The sequence below is a fragment of the Microcebus murinus genome, chromosome 6, assembly GCF_040939455.1.
Source record: "Microcebus murinus isolate Inina chromosome 6, M.murinus_Inina_mat1.0, whole genome shotgun sequence".
Classification (NCBI taxonomy): Eukaryota; Metazoa; Chordata; class Mammalia; order Primates; family Cheirogaleidae; genus Microcebus; species Microcebus murinus.
The window spans coordinates 47,862,682-47,880,303 of NC_134109.1; the positions used below are offsets into that span (position 1 = coordinate 47,862,682).

Here is a 17,622-nt window from a genome sequence, read left to right on the forward strand (position 1 = left end):
CCTCGAAAATTGTTACGACCAGCAGGGGTCACTGTGGAGGCGGGTTCAAGTCCCAAGACACTTGGGTGCGAGGTGTCCAGAATAATCCACAAGGTTTAAGGAAGGAGTTCAGTTTCAAGAGAATAGTTTGGATCGGCTTCGAATTGTTTAGGTACAATAAAAAGCGAGTCGACGGCCATTTGACAACTGAATCCTTTAGGGAAGGGACGCAAGTTACCTTCGCTTCAAGGAATATTGGGTCTTCTGCGCTGCCGTAGATCACCGCCAAGTGCGCCTGCGCGGAAGAGTAGCGGTGTCGAGTCAAGCAGTCAGTGGAGGAAACTGCAGTAGCGACCCTCAAACCTCACCATGAAGACCCGCTTCAGCACCATTGACCTGCGCGCCGTGCTCGCAGAGCTGAATGCTAGGTACGGTCCCCTGAGTGACCAGGCTAGTGCATGGAGTGCAGGAGGCAGAGGCTGGGGCCCCACGGGTGAAAAACAAGACTAGTCTGATGTTTCCCTTTATTTTCCAAGTGCTTTTCTTCTGTGGACCTGGCTAGGCCTTGGGTGGGCGAGCGCGTGGCGTCTTTCCCATGGTCCTCAGGATACCGTGGGGCCCCCAGGTACCTACCGCGTGTCCCACCCCTCGCCCTCTCGGCTCTCGGCTCTCTGCCTTGTCTTGCTAGTTTCCTTGGCCCGCTAGCGCGACGCTCTTGCCTTATTGGCTTGGGTCACCCATATCCGGTAGAAGTGTTTGGTAGAACAAGAGACGCCAGAGTGGTCATTTGCTGCGGAGGTTTCCAGACCGAAGGCCTGGTTTCTTCAGTGTCCCTCCCCCCAAAGAGAGAGAGAGAGCATTGCTATTTTAGCTGGATTTAACAGATTTGGACTGAGACCGGGATTCTAGTCTTGTTTGTGTTATTAAGGCGTGTGAGCAGACTTCGGGGGCTTCGTTTAACCTTTTCCCCTCTTAGTAATACATTGATTGGATTATATTTTATTCTCCTTTCCCCCCAAATTGGGGCATTTCAAAGAGGCAAGGCATTGTAGGTGTTCGTTCCTAGGGCTGATGGACTGCTTTTGTTTTTAAATGGTACATTTAAGTTTTGAGCTGAAAACCTGTTGGCCTCCAGGCTCTGCTCCCTGGTTGACCCCAGATTCTTAGATCCTAAGATCCCCTCTTTCCTAGCTTTAATTAAATTGTGTGCAGTTTTATGTTTTCAACAATAGTATGATTTATTACTTGTTTCCTTTGTCTTTGCAGCTTGTTAGGAATGAGAGTAAACAATGTTTATGATGTGGATAATAAGACATACCTTATTCGTCTTCAAAAGTAAGAACATTTTAAAGGCTTGTTTTACTTTTGGTAATTAAGTATGAGATTACTGATTTTTAAATTTGCGTTTTAAGTCTGTTTCAGAGTTAGCTTTGGCAAATGCACTAAAAATAATTTTGACTTTTTTCTTCTACAGACCAGATTTTAAAGCTACCCTTTTACTTGAATCTGGCATACGAATTCATACTACAGAATTTGAGTGGCCTAAGAATATGATGCCATCTAGTTTTGCCATGAAGGTAAATTTTAAGTTATGCTTGAAGCTAAATTTTAAGGGATTGCTTACTAACAATTGAGTTTTTAAACTGGTTTTCTTTTTACTGTTATGAATAAAATACAGATAAATGAAGGTAGAGGGAGTAGTTGATAGATAATAGGATGAATAAAGTAGATATTTATTAATTGACTTTTCCCTGTTACCTTTCACACCCTATTCTCCAAATCTTTCTGTTCCCAGTCACCATTCTAGTTCATGCTTTAATCATTTTCAACCTTATAGTCTCTTAACTATAGAACACTTCTCCCCACCAAAACAATTCTAAATTAAACCAACATTAATTTTTCTAAAGCATTGTTTTCATTAGCTATCTCACCTTTTATGGTTCCCTAATTTCTGAATCTGTATTCTATATCCTGGTATTATTGGCTTTCTATGTCCTCCCCTTTATTTTCCTAGCCTTATCTTCCAGAACCCACTATTGTGAATTGTTTTCCTCTACCCAATCTGTATTTTGTTGGAATACTTAATGATGTTAATGTATTACTAAGTCATATCTGTTCACTCTTCACTTCTCTCTTTGCTTTTGTTTTATTAAAACTGAGATTTTACATTTGTGGACGTTACCCATTATTTTATTGGCATAACATATAGATTGAAAGTTCATGTGGTACAGAAGAAAAACTTCAGAGTTAGATAAACCTAAATTTAATGGTTTTGTCGGTAAATAACTTCATAACTTGGAAAAGCTATTTAACATCTTGGAACTTAGTTCATTTAAATGTAAAATGTGAATAATATCTCCGTCATGGAGTTATTGGTGAGGATTAATTGAAGTGATGTGTAAAGCATCTAACACAATGCCTGACACATAGTAGAGTTCCATATATGTTCATTTCCTTCTTCCTCTCTTCCTCACTTTCCTTCAGAAATTTATTTGTTATGGCATTGTGTTATTTCATTAGAGGCTTTACAGAGAAGAGCTTTGCCCCCAGCAACTTAGAATCTGTTTTGGATTACAAGTTAGGTAAGTGTTTCCCATATCACAAGGACTGTCACACAATTATCAGATTATTAAATTTTTTGAGGTTTTTAAGTTGGAGGTTGCTGTGAGCTAGGCTGACGCCATGGCACTCAATCTAGCCTGGGCAACAAAGTGAGACTCTGTCTCAAAAAAAACAAAAAAAAAAAGAATGAGAGTTAATACATTTGAATATGAAATAGATTAATCAGAAGCTTAGAGACAATACCATGAAAATTCTGTTTGGGATAGAAAATTCTCTTGGGGCGTATCCTTAATAATAATGACACTTTACATAAAGCAGATGAATAGTATATGTTTCACTTAAGTTGTTTAACTTCAGTTTCACTTAAGTTGTTTAACTTCAGTTGAGTATGAAGAACATATATTATCATTTCAGTTTTACAGATGAAGTAACAGACCAGTGAGAGATATGACACTAGGATTGTGTAAACATCTCCAAATCAGGCTATTCCAATAGGTGGCCAATCATTGAAAATAAAATGTTAGAATTCTCTGAGTTAGGTGAACATGTCAATCTAAATGTGTAGAAAGATTCCCTCCATTGGAGCAAACAGTATTAAGCACTTTATAAATAAAGAGCTGTTACTGTTGTATAGCATGGGCAGGGGCATGTCCAGTATGTGGTAAATCACAGTGATTGTTCGGAGTATTCACGTTTGGGGATGTTAATTATAGCTTTGTGGCACTGAGCAGATTATTTTCACCAAGTTGCTGACAGGGAAATAAAACAAACTTTACATATATACTATATGTCCATCTGTTCTCACCATGATAAATAATCCCTTTTTTACCATTCTATGGTGCGGACCTCTGTCCTTTCAAGGATACCGTTTATCTTTATTTTAACTTTATTTTTCTTGAATAAAGTTGTTATTGGGGGACTTTGGAAGAACTGCCTGTGATTTTCACCTAGGGGTTTAAAGATAGTCCTACATGTAGGTCACTTTGTAAATCAAAATAGGCTACTCTTAAAACTACTGAATTAAGGAGGGAGAGATTGTTCTAAGAAGTTTGAAAAATCTTGTATCCGCTTAAATATATAACTACATAAAATAGGAATTTTAGTAGATTTGAACTATAAGGTCTAGAGAACTATTCTAGTTATGTGAAAAGGTTGGCGTTAATTTTAAGAATGAAATTTTATATTTCTTAAGTTTTTGGTTTTTCTAAAGTGATTTTAGATTAACCTCACTATAAAATTTATCTTGTATTTGAGTCTTGAAGAAAGCATTCTTACTGGTCTTGACTAGAGGCTTTTTCAAATTTCAAAATTAGAAACAGTTATAAGATTTTTTAGGGGCTACAGAATTGGCTTTCCATACTTAAATATTTGTACTAAAGGATGGTGCATGTAATCTAAAATAATAGGTATTGACTAAGTAATTTGTATTTGAGTTTGGCATGCTAATTTTGTTTTGTTTTGTTTTGTTTTTTTTTATTAGATCAAACAGAAGAAAACTAATTTTGTTTTAATTGTTAATAAGAACAAGAGCTTTATGATCAGGGATAGGAGGAATGGGGTTTGATAAAGAATGGGAGTTATTACATTTGAATATGAAATAGATTAATCAGAAGCTTAGAGACAGTACCATGAAAATTCTATTTGGGATAAATTAATACATTTTGTGGGAATAAACTGGGCAAGGTGGTGTGTACCTGTAGTCCTAGCTACTTGGGAGGCCAAGACAGGAGAATCACATGAGTCCAGGAATTAAAGTCCAGCCTGGGCAACATAGTGAGACTCCATCTTTAAAAAACAGAAAAAGTTTGTAGGAATAGAGGGTAATTTGGATGTGACTGACTTGGGGGATTAATTTACAGGATACCATGAGTTCATGGTCCATAGTTGGTATATATTGAAGTGGAAGATTAGTGAAAACCACTAATCTTGAACATAAGTAAAGCCACAAAAGGCAATTTGTATACTTAAAAGATTGGCAGAGAAAGAAACTTTTAGAAAAATAAAGGTTATGACTTTAAGTGAGGTCACCGGGCAAGAACAAGTGATTTAATGGGCATATAAAGCAACAAAGCAAATTTTGCTATAGGTCTATCATTGTCTACTTAAAAATTGAATGTAAAATGCTGCTTCAGAGTTAGCAGTCAGTTGTCCAAAATGTTTTTCTTCTGATTATATCTGTAAGTTTTTATGGCTATACTGTTATTTACTACCTTTTAAAAATATTATTCCTGATGATAATGAAAGAAGCTTACTTGTAAACCAATACGAAGTAGTTATGTTTTACTGTATGAATGCCTTTTTCTTCTATTTCTTGCTAGTGCCGAAAACATTTGAAGAGTCGGAGATTAGTCAGTGCAAAACAGCTTGGTGTGGATAGAATTGTAGATTTTCAGTTTGGAAGTGATGAAGCCGCTTATCATTTAATCATTGAGCTCTATGATAGGGTAAGTTAATTTTGGGGGATGGGGTAAAGGAGAATTCATTATTAATCATTCATGTCATAATGCTATATAACATGGGTTGGGAACATCTTTTTCTATGTCAAAGATGTTGATACACTAGGAAAATAAGTACCACACAAGTAAAATATAATTTTCCAGTAGTAACCTTCATTTTTTTCTGGAAGTATGAATTTAGGCAAACTTTAGCTCTTTGGGATAGCATTATAAATATAGGAGATGAAGATCCGAGAATCAAAGAAATTATTTGGTACTTTACATTTCAGGGCTAATATATTGCAACCAGAAAATAGTCCAATACAGTCATGTGCTGCATGATGATGTTTTGGTCAATGATGAACCACATATACAACATTGGTTCTGTAAGATTATAATAGAGCTGAAAAATTCCTATCACCTGGAGACATCTTGATGATCCTGACCCAGTGTAGGCATAGGCTGATGTGTATGTTTGTGTCTTAGTTTTTAACAAAAATGTTTAAAAAGTACAAAAATTAAAAATTAAAAAAAATTTTAAAATTTGGGGACGGGGGCATGGGCAATATATGTAACCTTAACATTTGTACCCCCATAATATGCTGAAATAAAAAAAAATAGAAAAATGCTTATAGAATAAGGATATAAAGAAAATGTTTTTGTACAGCTGTACAATGTGTTTGCGTTTTAAACCAAGTGTTATTACAAAAGTGTCAAAAAGTTTTAAAAAGTTTTAAAGTTTATAAAGTAAAAAGGTTTTATAGTAAGCTAAGGTTAATTTACTATTGAAGAAAAAAAATGTGTTATGAACTTAGTATAGCTAAGTATATAGTGTTTATAAAGTCTACAGTAGTATATGATGATGTCCTAGGCCTTCACATTCACTCACCACTCACTCATTGACTCACCCATCACCCAGAGCAACTTCCAGTCTTGCAAGCTCCATTCATGGTAAGTGCGCTATACAGGTGTACCTTTTTTTTAAAATCTTTTATACCATAATTTTACTGTACCTTTTCTATGTTTACATATGTTTAGGTATACAAATATTTACCATTGTGCTACAGTTGCCTATAGTGTTCAGTACATAACATGCTGTACAGGTTTGTAGCTTGGGAACAATAGGCTATACCATAGAGCCTGGGTGTGTAGTATTGTATGCCAAGTAGTTTTATGTAAGTACACTTTATGATGTTTGCATGATGACAAATCGCCACATTTCTTAGACCATATCCCCGTTGGTAAGCCATGTATGACTATAGTCTGTTCATTTTGGGGTTTACCTTCATTAGTATTTGTTTGTGAGATTCATTGATGTTGTTTAGGGTTCCTTTAGCTCCACATTCTTGTCAACACTTGGTATTGTCTGTCTTTCAGTTCAGTAGAGCTCTTTATGTAATCTGATTATGAGCCCTTTGCTGGTTATTTGTGTTGTAAATATCCTTTTCCTCTAACTCAATTTTTTACTCTTTTAATGGTTCTCGATTTTAAAGTAGTTTAGTTTATCCTTTTCTTTATACTTGGTGATTTTTTTGTATCTTATTTAAGAAATCTTTTCTTCCCCAGTAATTTCTTTATCTTTCATATTTCATATCAATTTAGAAATCTCAGCAACTAAACACAAATGTATTTATTTTTTTGTATTTTTTTTTAATTTCAGCATATTATGGGGTACAGATGTTAAGGTTACATATATTGCCCATGGCCCCCCCCCTCGAATCAGAGCTTCAAGAGTGACCATCCCCCAGATGTTGCACATCTCTCTCATTGTGTTTGTATATTCCCATCCCCTCCTCCCCCCTCCCACCTGCCTGACACCCGATTAAACACAATTTTATTTTATTTTATTTATTTATTTATTTTGAGACAGAGTCTCACTTTGTTGCCTAGGCTAGAGTGATTGCCGTGGTGTCAGCCTAGCTCATAGCAACCTCAAACTTTTGGGCTCAAACAATCCTGCTGCCTCAGCCTCCCGAGTAGCTGGGACTACAGGCATGCGTCACCATGCCCGGCTAATTTTTTCTATATATATTAATTGACCAATTAATTTCTTTCTATTTATAGTAGAGATGGGGTTTCGCTCTTGCTCAGGCTGGTTTCGAACTCCTGACCTCGAGCAATCCGCCCACCTTGGCCTCCCAGAGTACTAGGATTACAGGCGTGAGCCACCGTGCCTGGCCCACAGTTTTAAATAATAGTCATTTTCACTACAACATAGAATTGTAGAAGATCTCTTTATAATGCTCTAACTACATAATAATCTTTAAGTGTTAATGTAGAGCAAGCAGTTGAGGTTTCTGTGTGAGTTACTTTTTAAGTTCGAAATTGTGAAGGGGCTGAGAATTTACACTGCTTACAAGTTTGCCTCCTATAGTTTTATATTTTATTTACACACTACTGTATTTGTACACACTCATATTGACAGAAGAACACAAGACCTCTGGGTCAGAGAAGTAGACCATTTATGATATAGCAAAACAGCAACCAGAGCAGTACCTTGTGTTAGTTTCTAATTCTCACAGGGTAATATGATGAGGGCCAAATGTTACTTGTGTGTACAGTGTGATGCACCAAAGGAGAGGGAAGGAGAGGAATCTTGAAATTAGGAGAATATGATTTTTTAAAAATTCTCAATGTGATAATAAGGAGAATATAATCTTTTAACAAGGCTGGTAGTGATTCTGCCCTCCAGAAAGATATTACTCATTACCCCGTCATGTAAGCAAATGTGTACAGGGGAGAGAAGGAGAGAGCTTTACCTTCATTAACTTGGGATGTCTCTGGGGAAATACATATCTCTTATTCTTTACAGAAGGCCACACTGTCTCTAGCTTCTAAGGCATGATTGCTGTTCAAACACCTCCTTTGTTCCATCTATGCAGGAACATGAGAAATCCATGGAGAATTGTCCTCCAACGGTTACTCCATGTTGTATTTATTTATAGTGTAGGTGTGCTGAATGCCATACCTTAGTCAGGAAAGAATAGGATCTACTTGGAGTTTCGGAAAAGTTAAGTTAAAATCCCACAGGATTGTGCTTACATAGGAGCAATGGAACTGATTCAGAAGGGTCATAATTAAGTTAATTTTGACTAAGGATTTAGCTTCTTCATTCTTTTTCTCATTCTAATCATTTTCCTTCTCTCTTTTCCCCTTCATCTCTTCTATAAACCATAGGCATTAAGCTATCAAAACATTATTTGGTATTGTACATATAAGAGACTGAAGTTTCTGTTTCTTTTGGAGTATTTAATGAATCGTCATCAGTTAGTGCTTTCTTTACTTTTTTGCTATGGTGTCTGTAGGACCAGATGGCTAGTTATTAGACAAAGACTTCTGAAGCCTTAAGCATGAACACTTCATTGTTGATACTGGTCCTCTCGGGGGATTTTGTGATAGGATAACCTGGATGTGGGACAGGGGCAATGAGACCAGCTGCTGATTCCTGCACTTCTCTTTGCCAATGCTTCCTTTTACCGTCTTTCTGCCCCTTCCCCTGCAGGCAATAGCACTGCAGGTGCTGCCTAGCTGGAATTGATTCTTGTATGTGGTCTTAGGTAGTGGTAAGTTTTCTTTTTTAATTGTCTGGTGCCCTTTAAAAAATTGTTTTAGGCCAGACACGGTGCCTCACACCTGTAATGCTAGCGCTCTGGGAGGCCGAGGTGGGTGGACCATTTGAGCTCAGGAGTTCCAGACCAGCCTGAGCAAGAGTGAGACCCGTCTCTACTATAAATAGAAAGAAATTAGCCAAACAACTAAAGATAGAAAAAATTAGCCGGGCACGGTGGTGCATGCCTGTAGTCCCAACTACCTGGGAGGCTAAGGCAGGAGGATTGCTTGAGCCCAGGAGTTTGAGCTTGGTGTGAGCTAGGCTGACACCACAGCCCTCTAGCCTGGGCAACAGAGTGAGACTCTGTCTCAAAAAAGATAATTTTTTTATTTTGAAATAATTATAGATTCATAGGAAGTTGAAAAGATAGTACAGAGAGGTCTGATATACCCTTCACTCCATTTCTCCTGGTTGTTACATCTTACATAATTACAGTACAGTATAAAATTAGAAAATTGACTTTGGTACAGCGTATTCATATAGTTCTGTGCATATTACCATGTGTATCTACGTGGTACTCACCACTGCAGTCAAGATACAGAATTCTGTAGGTAGCCGGAAGTCACGGCGGGTTGCGCAGGTGGGGTGGAAGGGCTTTTTACTAGACAGCCGTGCTGTGTGCTGGTGTCCTGAGCTTTGGGAGTGTGTATTATTAGTTGGGGGATAAGTTAAGAGAATAATGGCTGCATGTATCAGACAAAGGCAACTCCTTATTTAGTCTCGTGGTAGATTGGGAGCCCCTAGAATGCTGAGTAGATCAAAAGATGGTAGTTTGGTATTTTTGCCCCACTACTGGTCCTTAATCTCTTGGTGCCTCAGTTTCCATCTCTGTAAAGTGTACCTAATCCTTTATAGAGATACACTAAATGTGCCTAATATTTTCATCAACCATTTGTGAAAATCTCATGAATTAACGTTTGTAATTAGCAAAGGAAGGCATTAAGAGGGCATGGTGTGGTGGCTCACGACTGTAATCCTAGCACTCTGGGAGGCTGAGGCGAGGGGTAGATGGCTCAAGGTCAGGAGTTAGAAACCACCCTGAGCAAGAGCTAGATGCTGTCTCTACTAAAAATAGAAAGAAATTAATTGGCCAACTAAAAATATATACAAAAAATTAGCTGGGCATAGTGGCACATGCCTGTAGTCCCAGCTACTCAGGAGGCTGAGGCAGGAGGATCGCTTGAGCCCAGGAGTTTGAGGTTGCTGTGAGCTAGGCTGATGCCAGGTCACTTTAGCCCAGGCAACAAAGTGAGACTCTGTCCCCCCCCCCCCCAAAAAAGGAGGGCATCTCATCCAGGCTCAGTGGCTCATGCTTGTACTCCTAGCATTTTAGCAGCGGAGGCAGGAGGATCACTTGAGTTCTAGACCAGCCTAGGCAACATAGTGAGAGCCCCCGTCTCTATAGAAAAATGAGCCAGACCAGTTGGCACGTGCCTGTAGTCCTAGATACTGGGGAGGCTGAGGCAGGAGGATTGCTTGAACCTAGGAGTCTTAGGCTGCAGTGAGTTAAAATCGTGCCGCTGCACTCCAGCCTGAGCCACAGGAGATCCTGTTTCTTTAAAAAAAAAAAAGCCGTTTAAGGGCAGGAACCAGTCTTCAGTTTGGCTCACAACTAACTATACTGCAGCAGGCAGGGAGCCTCATACATAGTACACACCTGATAAGTACTTCATTAGCTGAATAAATGATTGCAGAAAGTTAATAAAAAAAAAAAAGTTGAATGGCAGGACTACCCATTCAACTTTTCAAATAAAAAAAAAAAAGATACAGAATTCTTTCATTACCACAAGATCTTCCTTATGATACCCTTTTTTTTTTTTTTGAGACAGAGTATCACTCTATTGCCCTGGCTAGAGTGCTATGGCGTCAGCCTAGCTCATAGCAACCTCAAACTCCTGGGCTCAAGCGATCTTTCGGTCTCAGCCTCCCAAGTAGCTGGGACTACAGGCGTGTGCCACCATGCCTGGCTAATTTTTTCTATATGTTTTTAGTTGGCCAATTAATTTGTTTCTATTTTTAGTGGAGACGGGGTCTCGCTTTTGCTCAAGCTGGCTTCAAACTCCTGACCTCAAGCAATCTACCTGCCTCGGCCTTCCAGAGTGCTAGCATTACAGGCGTGAGCCACCGCACCCAGCCGTTGTGATACCCTTTTATACTGTAATAACACCCACTCTCATCCTCTCTCCATTCCTAGCCCCTGGCAACTATGAATCTATTCCATCTCTAATTTTATTATTAGAAATTGGGTCTTCAAAAAAAAGGGTCTCAGAACCTTGCTGGAAAGGACTGTACCAGATAGTCTTAAATAGTTGATAAGCTATACCCTGCAGCCTCTTTTTGTAAGGCCTGTGAGCTAAGAGTGGTTTTTGCATTTAAAAGGGCTTTAAAAAGAAGAAGAAAGAATATGTAACAATCATATGTGGCCCACTAAGCCTACAATATTTTACTGTCTGGCCCTTTAGTGAAAAAGCTTGCTGACACCTACTCTTAAATATTGAAATTTCAAGTAATAGGCTCCTGTTACCTGAGCAGTAGGCTTAGGCAGATGCCAGATTGTATCAGGGGACCCAGTTAGGATTTGTAAGATTCATTTTAGCCCAGAAGTATGTATTTTCATGAAAATAGATTGCTAACGTATGATCTAGGTGGGGACAATAAGAATTAGTTCTGTAGGACTGAGTGAACTGATGGAGAGAATCTAATTGTGGTTATTTGTTTTGGAATATTATTGGTATTATTTTTATGATGAATGTTTGGTGCTGGTTATATGATAAAGACATTTACCTTTCTCTTAACCTTTAATTTAGTAGACTTTACTTTAGCAAACTATAGTCATATATTCATTAAATGGTAGTTTGCTGTCATTTATCCCTTAGAATTTGGGAGCAAATGCTTTTTATTGAGGCTCTTTACTAACGGTAATATTTAACATAAGTTCAATAAGTATTTGTCATTCCTTTTTCTTTTTGAGACAGAGTCTCACTCTTTTGCCCTGGCTAGAGTGAGTGCGGTGGCGTCAGCCTAGCTCACAGCAAGCTCAAACTCGTAGGCTCAATAATCCTCCTTTCTCAGCCTCCCGAGTAGCTGGAACTATAGGCATGCGCCACCATGCCTGGCTAATTTTTTCTATATATTTTTTTTTAGTTGTTCAATTAATTTCTTTCTATTTTTAGTAGAGATGAGGTCTTGCTCTTTCTTGTTCAGGCTGGTTTCAAACTCCTGACCTTGAGTGATCTGCCCGCCTTGGCCTCCCAGATTGCTAGGATTACAGGCGTGAACCACCGTGCCTGGCCTGTCATTCGTTTTTTATTATACAGTTAGGCAAAGTGTGTGATCAAGGTCATACCTAGAGTGCCATATTTGTGAATCAATCTCATTTAATTAGGTATCAGAAGCCCATCATTAAGGAACAAAGGTTGTATTTCATATGTAGAGCCAGTGTCCACACAGCTTTCTTGGGAACCTGGGCTAGTACATATTCTGTGGCATGTAGGAGCCTAGCCTACAGGTTGTTAGGAAGGTGACTTCGTGCAGATTTAAGGGGTTTTACCTACATTTATAGGTGTAACATAGACAAAATTGGGAGTGATAATTTGTTTTTGATTTGGTTTTGTAGTCTTGGAATTAGGAGCAAATAAGAGTAATTTTTGAATCTCTGGAATAATAGAGGCTATTGAAAATAAAATTCCAAGTTTCGTGTCAATTCTCTAGGCAGCAGTAGTTATTATGGCCGTAGTAATTGCTTTCTACTGTATGGCTCTTGATTTGGTAACCATAGTACAAAGAGGCTTATATATGTTAATTAACATTTTCTTTTTGTGTCTATACAAATAAATCAAGCCAAATAAAGGAGAGTAGCTTATATGTGTGTAATCAAGAATAATTTTAGACATGATAACGGGAGACTATAAAAAATTCCTCCAAATTTGCAAAGAGATGAAAGGGACAAAATGTCATTTCAGTATCCTGCTAGATGTTGTCTAGTAGGCCCTCCTGGGGAATTATTGTTTTCTCCAGGGAATATGTATCTCTGATTGATTGGCTGTTTCCTGTTGATTAGGCTTTTTTATAACTCTGTAAGGGCAGCCTTTAACTAAAGAAAATTGGTAGCAATGCAAATAATTCTCCCCTGATAGCAGTGAAAATTAATTTCACCCATTAGAGATTCAAATTATTTCTGTCTAGAGAAAAGATACCCCAAAGGTTCCAGTTTCATTGCCCTATGAGACATTAAACAGTTTTTATCTAAATTGGCAGTCTTATACAATCATTCTTCTCTCAGCCACTCTGAATACTTCACCATTTCTCATAGAACTTGTTTTTACCATCTAGCTGGTTTCTTCATAAGTTAAGCAAATCTTTGACAGTTATAAAAATGATACACATTCGACCCTTGATGACTCGGGTTTGAATTGTGTCGTTGCACTTATATGCAGAATTGCTTTCCACCAAATATGGATAAAAAATACAGTATTAGTAGGATGCAAAACCCACATTTATGGAGGGACAACTGTAGAGCTTGAGTATGCTTGGATTTGGATATGGGGGGCAGTTCAGTAGTTTTGCTATGGCTTGCCTAGGTGAATTTTTCCTTGTTTATCTTCTTGAGGTTATAGTCACATCTAGAATCTGTGGCTTGGTGCTTTTCATTAGTTTTGGGAAATTCAGCCATATTTTCTTTTGCCTTTTAGTTCATTCATTTTATTGCTACCAGACAAGAGTCATGTGGAATCAATTGGAACTGGTCTGTTACTTGACTCCTTTGAGGTTCTGTTTTGATTGTCTTTTGTTTTTCTTGATTTTAACTACATTGTCTTCTCTCCTCACATGGTTTGATTATGTTATTGTGTGCCAGGCATTTATGAAAAATGATGCTATTTCAAAGCTCCCTGTGAACTTAAAAAAAGAAAAATTATGATATATTTATGAGGCTTGGGATGATGTTATTTCTCTTTAGAAAGGGTATTTGTTTGCTTCTGACAGTTAGCTAAGGGCACAAGTAATCCTAGATTACTTACTCCAGTCAAGAATTGAATTGATGAGAAGATGGGCTTGGAAAGCTGGTGTATTTCCAGTTTACTCCTTCCCCTGGGATGCAAGCTATTGGTGTCACTGTTCATAGCTGGATTTACTAGGGTTATCCCTCCACCCCTCTTTCACCTGGACACTGAACTTCAATTTTTATTCCCCTTTGTTGTCCTGTGAGTCTGTCAAAATTTATGTGCAGCTTCTCAGCCGTCAGCTGCTTTTTTTCTATTAGAAAATGATCCTCAGGAAAAAGCCCTAAGGTGCATCTCATGTTTCTGAATTTTCGTTTCCTAGATTTGGCCTTATGTTTATTGCCTTCTTTGCATTTTTTCTTAAAAGACTTGTTTTCTGTATTTTGTCTAGCTTTTCCATTTCTGAGCAGGAGAGCGATCTGAATTATCTAGACCATCATTTAAATTAAACATGTTTATACAAGTAGTACATGAATACATTCTCATGATGTACAGAATTACATAGAATTAAAATTGAAGGTCTTACCACTCCTAGACCAGACTCATTCCTCTTCTTGGGGTAACCACTATTATGTTTGGTGTCCTTATAAGTGTCTGTCTGTCTGTCTCTCTCTCTCTGTTCAGGAAAAAAAGGATTTTTGTTTGGGCAGGAAAATCTCCAGAATTTAACTCATTGCAGCCATGCCTTAATTTTAGGTCAGTATGTTTGCATTCTTAAATTTAAGCTTATATGCTTAAATATATTAGGCACAGGCTTTTCCTTTCTTTTTTGGCTTCAATTTAAACTTCACTCTTTTTTTTTTTTTTTTTTTTTTTTTTGAGACAGAGTCTCGCTTTGTTGCCCAGGCTAGAGTGAGTGCCGTGGCGTCAGCCTCACTCACAGCAACCTCAAACTCCTGGGCTCGAGTGATCCTTCTGCCTCAGCCTCCCGAGTAGCTGGGACTACAGGCATGCGCCACCATGCCCGGCTAATTTTTTTTATATATATATCAGTTGGCCAATTAATTTATTTCTATTTTATAGTAGAGACGGGGTCTCGCTCTTGCTCAGGCTGGTTTTGAACTCCTGACCTTGAGCAATCCGCCCGCCTCGGCCTCCCAAGAGCTAGGATTACAGGCGTGAGCCACAGCGCCCGGCCTAAACTTCACTCTTGATGGTATGTAAAAATTCTTTCCATACCATAAATTTGTGTAATCTTTACTTTTTTTTTTTTGAAATAGGTTCTCACTCTGTTGCCCAGTCTAGAGTGCAGTGGTGTCATCATAGCTCACTGCAGCCTCAAACCCCTGGGCTCAGGCTATCCTCCTAAGTAGCTGGGACTGTAGGCACACTCCACCATGCCTGGCTGATGTTTTTTTTTTAAATAATATTTTGTAGAGATGAGGTCTCACCCTGTTGCTCAGGTTGGTCTCGAACTCCTGGCCTCAAGTGGTTTTTGTGCCTTGGCTTCCCAGAGTGCTAGGATTACAGGTGTGAGCCACTGTGCCAAGCCTATTTTAAAAATCTAAGCAAACTTTTTATTTAGAAATAATTTTATATTTATAGAAAAGTTATAGAACTAATATAGAAAGTTCCTGTGTAACCTTCACCTGGTTTCCCTTTATGTTAACATCTTACATCACCATGGTACATTTGTCAAAACTAAGAAGTTAACATTGGTACATTACTATTAATTGAACTACAAACTTTGTTCAGATTTCACCAGTGTTTCCATTCACATCCTTTTTCTTTTATAAGACACCCCATTGTATTTAGGGCCTTTCCATTTGAAGCCTCTGAGCAGTAAGCATGCTTTCTAGGTTCTATGGAGGTCCAGTCTATGATGAGTTTGGAGTAGATATTAAGGATTTATATATAAGAGAGTGTGCTTGGGAGTTTCTAGTAGTCATTGTGGTATCTGAACAGTAGGTTGGTTGATGCTCAGGATAGATCTTGATTGCTTTTTCCTATTTACCAAGGTTTGATCTTCTAGCCTTCATGTCTGGAATTTTGATTTCTGGTCTATCTTGAGTTGATCAGACCTTGGTGAAAGAGGCTTATTGCTACTCAAACTCATTTAGGAAAGTAGGTTTACTGATTTGTAGTAAGAAGATTCCAGTAGGAAAGACTTGGGGAAAGTAAGCTAAGATCAGAAAGTGGCTTATTGGGTACATCAGAATCAAATGCAGTATTTCCCAAAATATGTTCCTTGGATACTAATTCCATAAGATACTAATAAAACATTTATTGAATGGAGCTTCTGTTGGTGCTGGAAAGACAAATATATTTAAGACAGGCCTATTCCTCCTCAAGTATAGGGAGACTGGCACATAAAGAGGTGATATGCCTAGAAAAATAGGTTCCATAGTCATAAATATTTCAGGTTTCAGGTTTCAAAAGATTCCCAAGGTTTCAAGAACCATGAGAGTAAAGTAAGATAAAGTTTTTTTTTTTTAGCCTCTAGGACTTATCAGTGCCGTTAATATGGTAATATAATACATACATCGACTAGAGAAGGAAATGTTACATAGAATTTCTAAAACTTGATCACAGAATTCTTTTTTGTGGGGGAGGTAAGGGGAGCCATCCTGTGGAATACTTTTGGGAAACCTTGGTTTAAGGAAAGCCCTTTCTGGGAAATATCTTCTTTACTGGAATCTTCTAGGTGTCTCTGATAACTGTAGAATTTGATTCAACAAATCAAATTTTGAGCATCTTCTATATACCATGATCTATGGCCAGGTCCATTCTTCAAGACACAACTTCCTGAACAAGATACTTATCTGGATTTCTTTGTAAGCCTGTTACTTTTCTTTTCCAATTATCTTTCTGTTCTTTGAATTAAATAAATCTTTAAAATTTTAAATATATTGTTGCTTTGAAGTCAGAACCTTTTACTAGTCTTTCAATATTTAGTAGTTTTGGGTTATCTATAGCTCTAATCAAGGTAAATCGTAGCTGAATTGACTGAAGCCACTTAACTTGCAACCTGTGATTCCCATGAGATTGGAGTTACTCCCACCATGTTCTATAATCATGTTCTAAGCAGTTGCAAAGTCATTTGTGACTATTTTCATGAATGCTTCTTTGTATTTTTTAATTGTGTCTGTATAGTACCCTATCTTCATTGTCTGTAAAGAAAGGTTGTATTCTTTGGGCAGTTTTATTTTCATTAGGTCCCCCCCACTTTTATTGAAAATATTATCTAACAGTATTGAATTTTAAAAGTCTTTAATTCTAAATCTTTAATAAGTAATTTTATTTTTGCCTACTTCCTAGGACACAACATTTTTTGTCTTGCTGTTTTTTACTTCACATTATAAACATTTTCTTAATTTTTTTACAGTCTTCATAAGGTAATAGCTTTTTACTATTTTGTTATGTTGATATGTTGATATATTATAATTAAATAATTTCTCTGATTTTTACATTTAAGCTTTTTTTTTTTTTTTATTTAGAGACAGTGTCTCTCTCTCTGTCACCCAGGCTGAAGTGCAGTGGCATGATCATAGCTCACTGTAACCTTGAATTCCTGGGCTCATGCCTCAGCCTGCTGAGTAAATATAGGCGTGTGCCATGACTCCTAGCTAAATTTTATTATTTTTTTATAGAGATGGGGTCTCACTGTGTCTCCTAGGCTAGTCTCAAACTCCTGGCCTCAAATAATCCTGTTGCCTTTGGCCTCCCAAAGTGCTGAGATTATGACATGAGCGACCATGTGCAGCCTCCATTTTTTTAATATTATAAATAAACTCTAGTGAACATCTTTAAGCATGTAGCCTTTGGTTTTACTGAAGTATTTCATGAGGTCACATTACCAAATGTGGGATTACTTGGGCAAAAGTTATAACTATCATTACTATTCTTGCCACATAACTATTGCCATTAAAAGACAAATTGCTGGCCAGGCGCGGTGGCTCACGCCTGTAATCCTAGCACTCTGGGAGGCCGAGGTGGGAGGATTGCTCGAGGTCAGGAGTTCGAAACCAGCCTGAGCAAGAGCGAGACCCCGTCTCTACTATAAATAGAAAGAAATTAATTGGACAACTAATATATA

General features: G+C 37.9%; 1 protein-coding gene across 1 annotated transcript in view; it reads left to right on the plus strand.

Annotated features, from left to right (window-relative positions):
* Positions 1-241: 241 nt before the first annotated feature.
* NEMF (nuclear export mediator factor) overlaps positions 242-17,622 on the plus strand; it is a 68,840-nt gene continuing 51,459 nt past the window's right edge. The window contains exons 1-4 of the mRNA XM_076004045.1: positions 242-407; positions 1,246-1,314; positions 1,454-1,556; positions 4,860-4,985. Of these exons, the coding sequence (XP_075860160.1) occupies positions 349-407; positions 1,246-1,314; positions 1,454-1,556; positions 4,860-4,985 (357 nt within the window). The 5' untranslated portion in view covers positions 242-348. The remainder of the gene's footprint in view (positions 408-1,245; positions 1,315-1,453; positions 1,557-4,859; positions 4,986-17,622) is intronic.